Here is a 6813-nt window from a genome sequence, read left to right on the forward strand (position 1 = left end):
CATACATACATACATACATACATACATACATACATACATACATACATACATACATACATACATACATACATATACAAATATGTTTCAGTTTACTGTTGTCGTCAACGATGTGGAGCTAGCGAGGGAGGCATTTCTCAACCAGGGCGAGCACACGGCGGCGCGACCATTCCACTATGTGATGCAACGCTATGAGGCGGACGAACGTGGTGTTATGAACGGTGCGTGCGTTATACTTTCATGTTCTGTTATGTCACACAGTACAAATTCAATGAAGCCATCTTTCAAAAACCATGATGCCTTGAGCTGATCATATATTTCGTAATGAGACAAGTGTTGTATTGCGCATTGTGCCACGCATTGGCGCGTAACAGTAGATCAACGTACAATACATTTCTCCTCATTTCGTTTTGGTAATAATGAAAATATATTCTTGTGTGCGCAATTACCTGTACAGAACCCGATCTCCGACCAAATCCTTTGAGCCAGGTACATTATACTAAATTAAAAGACTTCGGAACTGAATTATCTTGTGCAATGAAGAAACATAACTCCGTTTCTCTCTACAACTAAATTGAGCCTATCAAGGAAAAAATATGAATCTATAAAATAATAAATCTATCATGAGAAACTACATTCCTACGCGATCTCATGGGCACTGCCGGAATCAATATTATATTTGAACCGAATCAAAGCAGGGATTAACTCAAGCTCTGTTGAGCTTGAGCTCATGTCCTGGCTTGCTGATCCCGGAGGGGTTTTTACAGGTTGTGATAACGGTGGAGCATTAGCGCCCGGCATTCCATCTCAAGTCACACTGGTATCTAGTGTATCTGGAATAGGTCAAGAGTCTACCTGAGCCTCCTCACAACATTGCCGGCTGAGAACATAATCCTAATGTCTACGAACGATACCTTCGCCTATCAGCTTAATCATATGGGACAGAGGTCATGTTTCCTCCATTATAAACTCTGTCAGCCAAATACATCCCGGATACCATCTCGGATCTTTTTCGGTTTTTATTTGACCGTTTGTGCAGCTCACTCTACCAGACCATTTGAGGCCGGGTGGTACGGAGCATTGTAGCTGTGGTGCATTCCTTTACTCCCAGTGAACCGTCTACCGTTCTACTTATTCCTCGATCATGACGTCATTGATATTAGTAGACCGTGCGTCGCAAAGTTGGGCATCAATGTTTCAACAGTGACTGGTAAAGATGCTGAGTTTACAGCATGTGCTTCGATTCAGTTAAATGGGAATCCACGATGATCAGGGTCATCTTTCCCGTAAGTGGACGTATACCCTCTCAAATGGTTGCTGAGGCCATTTCGAAGACCCAACGGAGCCGTGGCCGCAGATTTGTTAACTGATTGGCAGGTGCTACGCTTGTTTACTACTGCCTCAAAGTCTTTATCAAAATGAGGCCACCTCACAGAGTTACTACCAAGGTCTTTCAATTTCTGAATCGCCGCGTGTGTTTCACGTAACTCATCCATATCCTTTGTGCTTGTGGCGGTGTAATGACTCGGGTTTCTCACAGTAGGTAACCCTTGTACACACTATGTTAATTCTTTCTCGCTGCATGAGGTCACAGAGCCTCTGGAAAATCCCTGTCTGGTCAAGATGTCTGTACAAGCTGTAACAGTCGGGTCAGTACAGGATCTCAGGGTATACATGACTATAGATGCCTAGCCGTGACGGGCGTAGTACGAGTTAAATGTTTCGTTAGGAAAACTACATATCCCGGCACAGGAAGCTCGGCTGGATGCAGTAGCAATGTCAACCTGCTTAGAGAAACATTATTCCCGTGAGCTTCTCCAGTTCGGGATTCTCGTGTATATGAATGTGTTCCTAATGCTAAACACGAGGAGACACCACGTGTAATGTGCGCCGGTGTACGCCAAACAACCGCAGCAGGGGCTTGTGATACGTCCCCATCCCGAAGTGGCGGCCAATGATGTATTGGCAAGCGCATCCTTGTCCCATTGGGAGATCTCAACTCGGCAATAGACAATGAGAGCGTGACGCAATATAGCGATGCATCACAGGCCAACAGCAACTCCTATTCCTGGTCAAAACGCATTAAGCCCTGTCCTGACCGCAGCATCTCTTCTGTCCTTTTAAATGTCTGGCTCTGCAAGGGACCCTATTCATAGGCAGATTGCTTCCTCAGTAAGCGATTGATGGAGTTGCAACTACAGTTGAGAGATTTTGGAAAAACCGCACATACAAAATTTGCAGCCCGGGGGATGACTTTAGTTCCATGATGACTTTAGGTAGAGCAATCTTTTGCAATACAATCTACCCTGTCTTCTAGCAGATGGATGCTCTCTGCATCGATCTCATGTCTCAGGTATGTCACATCGATGTTTATTAAACTGACATTTCTCTCGTTTGACACTGCATTCGGGCAAGCGACACAGTCTTGCCTATAACGACTTCAAGTGTTCATTAGAAGACTCATCTGCTATCAATATGTCATCCCGACAGACATATACGGGTGGAATTTCAGTTCAGCATGTTGTCCGTAATTTTTTCCCAAATTGCTGGAGTAGTGGATACACCGAATGGCAAGCCTTTGTTGTCGTGAATCCCATTGTCGGTATTTTTGGTGGCATATATAATTATATATATATAATATATATATATATATATATATATATATACTTATTTATACATATAAAGTTCTATTATATAAATCAGACAAGTGAACAAGACAAGATTTGTTTATAACACGTGTTGTCGTAAGAGCTATCTACGATATAGACATGAATAATAATTCATCAGTAGACAAGATAATTAGTATTAGTGGCAACGGAATCCGAGGAGCGCATGAGACCACCTGATACATAAAGGGATTATTTCTCCTTGTCATTATATTATCAACAATTAATTTAATATAATAATAATCTCAAAATGATTATTAGCATAACAACTATTTTGCGTATTTTCACGGTGATTCTAGATTTTTGTGTCTCATCCAGGAATTGGGTTTAGCAATGGAAAGCTATGGAAGGAGCATAGGAAGTTCGCGCTCACCAAGCTGCGTGAGTTTGGCATGGGGAAGGTCAGCATAGAGAATAAAATCCAGGAGGAGGCGTCCGCCTGTCTCGCACATCTAAGCAACACCAAAGGGGAGCCGCTCGATCCACAGGTAATAACCAGAAATATTGTATACATATACATATATATCCATCTCTAACTCTCACACACTCTCTCTCTTCTTCATCACTGACGCTCCTTTATTCCTCTACCATACACCCATTATTTTGCAATCACTGATCCACTTTTATGGGTGTGTGCGTGTGTGTGTATGTGCGTGCGTGTGTGTATGTGTGCGTGCGTGTGTGTCCGTGTGTGTACGTGTATGAGTGTGTGCGTGAGTGTGTGTACATACATACATACATATCCACGTGTTTGTGTCGGCACCGCAGGCTCTGCTCAGCAGTTGTGTGTTGAACGTGATTGCCTCCATCATATTCGGTGCTCGGTACGACTACGCCGACCCCGCCTTCCTCAGACTTAACAACGACATCAACGCTATCTTCCATGATACCGACGCACAGGTACGTACTTTCGGTAATATACAGGTATGTTATGTCGGTAAAATAGAGGTACGTGCCGTCTGTAACGCACAGGTACGTATCGTCGGTAACCTACAGGTACGTACCGTCAGTAACACATTGGTACGTACCGTCGGTAACATACAGGTACGTACCGTCGGTAACATACAGGTACGTACCGTCGGTAACATACAGGTACGGATCCGGTAAAAAGTTGTCCTACGCTGAATGTGTTGCATACACAGGGCATGCTTAACTTCTACCCTGCGATGCGTCACCTTCCGGTCTTCAGCCGCATGCTGAAAAAGATGGACGCAGCGTACGTAGGGTTGAACAAGGAGCTGCAGAGTAACATAGGCGAGCACGAAGAGCAGGCGCCGGAGGAAGAGGGAGACGTGAGAGACTACTTAGACGCATACCTGCTAGCGCAGCGGCAGCGGGCGGGGACAGATTCAACGTTCACTAGTGAGTCAAGCGCTGCTCTCGCTCACACACACACACACACACACACACACACACGCACACACACACACACACACATACACACTCACGAACGCACACACACACATATACACACACATACACACACACACACCCACATACACACACACGCACGCACACACCCTGTAGAAAAGCACGCGCGCTCCCCCGTATACACGCACCCAAACAGGCACAAACACTCGCGCGCGCACGTCGGCGCTTACGCCATCATATGACAAGAATAAATGATGCTATATGAATTATAAAATACGCGAGGGATCCGACAGACACACACTCACTCATGTCGGCGTCATCTTTCAGCTTTTCAGCTGCTCATGTCTGTGCGTGATCTGTTTCTCGCCGGATCGCACACCGTCATGACGACGCTACGCTGGGGTCTGCTCTTCATGCTCAAATACCCTCACGTCCTGCGGAGAGTGCAGGCCGAGATCGATGACGTTATCGGACGAGGAAGGCTACCCTGCATGGCGGACCAAGACAGCATGCCGTATACGCGGGCGACAATAGCCGAAGTGCAGAGAGTAGGTAAGAAAGAAAGGTGGCGTGGTCAGTAGGTGGAAGGCACCAGTAGGTGGCATTCATAGACAGCAGGCCTGATTAGGTGTAACAGAAATATTCGTTGAAAATACTAAGGAAGACATATACAACACAGAGAGAGAAAGAAAAACGATAAAAGAATAGAGATGGAGGAGAGAAGAGGGACGGGGAGAGAGAGAGAAAGCGAGAGAGAGAGAGAGAGAGAGAGAGAGAGAGAGAGAGGGAGAAAGAGTGGGCGAGAGAGTGGGAGAGAGAGAGAGAGAGAGAGAGAGCGAGAGCAATGGAGAGAGAGCGAACGAGAGAAAGAGATGGTCAATAGGTATAAGCATAGCCATATTGCCTCACATCCTCTGCTTCCACCGCTACGTTCTGCAGACAGTTTCTGAAGGTGACGTATATTCACATTTAATGTGTTTAAATGACGACACACGCCATGTGGTAATGTAATCATCTGTTTTTCACCTTTGAAAATTATGGAAAACTCCCAGTACACCCCTGGATAAAAACAATTCGCCTTAGATGTATAGACCAGAACGTTATAAAGTGATCGACACTACTAAATGTCTAAATACTCTGAGAGAACGCCATCTGGGTGTTTCTTTCTTGTTTCTAGCGGATATCGTGCCGCTGAATCTGCCACACTGCACGACCGCCGAGATACAGCTAGGAGGCTACGTCATCCCCGCCAGTACGATGATCATTGCTAACCTCACGGCCATCCTCAACGACCCGAAACATTTCCCCGAACCGGAGAAGTTCCGCCCGGAGCGCCACCTGGACGAGCGTGGAGACTTTGTGCAGAACGAAGCTCTGATCCCGTTCTCCATCGGTGAGATTACTCGCGCGGCCGCTAGATGGCGCCACCGAATCGAGGCAAATACAGTGACGTTACTCGTCAAAAGACTGAAGCTGTGATCGTGCATGGTTAAGAAAGGCTGCTCGGTTATTGTTTTGTGCGAAACCCGAAACCGCAACCGAAATCAAGGATGGCTATATCCACACAAGTGATATAACTCTCATTGAACTATATCAAGCAATTATACGATTTTCTGTGTCTCTAAGTTCCGATACAATAATCAGTAACTCTTTTTGTGACAACTTTACATTACTTTCCATACCTACAGAACCAACTTTTCATGTAGAAATGGCTGACGACACGCTAGACTGCCAAAACGAACTTTGCGTGTGCCCCCGTGTTTCTCCTCTTATAGGCTTAACTCGCAGCGCCATCTATAATTGGATTCTGTTATTTGCCGACAGGTCGTCGAGTCTGTCCGGGAGAGGCTCTCGCGCGAGTGGAGCTGTTCATATTCTTCACAGGAATTCTGCAGAACTTCGACATCAGGCTACCAGATGGCGTTACTGATCCGTCTATGGATGGAAACTTGGGCTTCGTGTGGATGGCAAATCCGTATCTGTTGCATTGCGTCGCGCGACAGTAATCCAAAATGATTTCAAAACCTCACGCCGTACGAGTGATAAACTTGCCGCATGTTATCCTACGTTTTAACGTGTACCAAAACTGTGCTATCCTACGTTTTAACGTGTAACAAAACTGCGTTATCCTACATTTTAACGTGTAACAAAATTGCGTTATCCTACGTTTTAACGTGTAACAAAACTGTACTATCCTACGTTTTAACGTGTAACTAAACTGCGCTACCCTACGTTGTAACGTGTGACTAAACTGTACCACCCAACGTTTTAACGTGTAACAAAACTGTACTATCCTACGTTTTAACGTGTAACTAAACTGTACTATCCTACGTTTTAACGTGTAACTAAACTGTACTATCCTACCTTTTAACGTGTAACAAAACTGCGCTACCCTACGTTTTAACCTGTAACAAAAATGCGCTATCCTACGTTTTAACGTGTAACAAAATTGTGCTACCCTACGTTGTAACGTGTAACAAAACTGTACCACCCTACGTTGTAACGTGTAACTAAACTGTACCACCCTACGTTTTAACGTGTAACAAAACTGTGCTATCCTACGTTTTAACGTGTAACTAAACTGTACTACCCTACGTTTTAAACGTATAACAAAACTGTACTACTACTATCCTACGTTTTAACGTGTAACAAAACTGTACTACCCTACGTTTTAACGTGTAACTAAACTGTACTACTACTATCCTACGTTTTACCGTGTAACAAAACTGTACTACCCTACGTTGTAACGTGTAACTAAACTGTACTACTACTATCCTAT

General features: G+C 44.8%; 1 protein-coding gene and 1 long non-coding RNA gene across 9 annotated transcripts in view; one reads left to right on the forward strand and one right to left on the reverse strand.

The window, feature by feature from the left end:
• The window catches only part of LOC106813232 (cytochrome P450 2C15-like), an 81306-nt gene extending 74760 nt beyond the window's left edge, over positions 1 to 6546 (forward strand). For 5 of the 8 annotated variants that reach the window (XM_014817316.1, XM_014817314.1, XM_014817320.1 and 2 more), the window contains 7 exons: positions 89 to 218; positions 2982 to 3151; positions 3432 to 3563; positions 3806 to 4025; positions 4362 to 4586; positions 5212 to 5427; positions 5859 to 6546. In XM_014817316.1, coding sequence (XP_014672802.1) covers positions 89 to 218; positions 2982 to 3151; positions 3432 to 3563; positions 3806 to 4025; positions 4362 to 4586; positions 5212 to 5427; positions 5859 to 6040 — 1275 coding nt within the window. In that variant the 3' untranslated portion in view covers positions 6041 to 6546. The remainder of the gene's footprint in view (positions 1 to 88; positions 219 to 2981; positions 3152 to 3431; positions 3564 to 3805; positions 4026 to 4361; positions 4587 to 5211; positions 5428 to 5858) is intronic. The other 3 variants (XM_014817317.1, XM_014817319.1, XM_014817315.1) reach the window with 1 other exon arrangement.
• LOC106813236 lies at positions 6202 to 6806 on the reverse strand. Its single transcript, XR_001394442.1, has 2 exons — positions 6572 to 6806; positions 6202 to 6439 (listed from the first exon to the last, which is right to left on the reverse strand). It is a non-coding gene; the product is annotated as an uncharacterized LOC106813236 (long non-coding RNA).
• Between the last annotated feature and the right edge of the window lie 7 nt (positions 6807 to 6813).

Source organism: Priapulus caudatus, unplaced genomic scaffold (genome assembly GCF_000485595.1).
Source record: "Priapulus caudatus unplaced genomic scaffold, Priapulus_caudatus-5.0.1 Scaffold743, whole genome shotgun sequence".
NCBI classification, from domain to species: domain Eukaryota; kingdom Metazoa; phylum Priapulida; class Priapulimorpha; order Priapulimorphida; family Priapulidae; genus Priapulus; species Priapulus caudatus.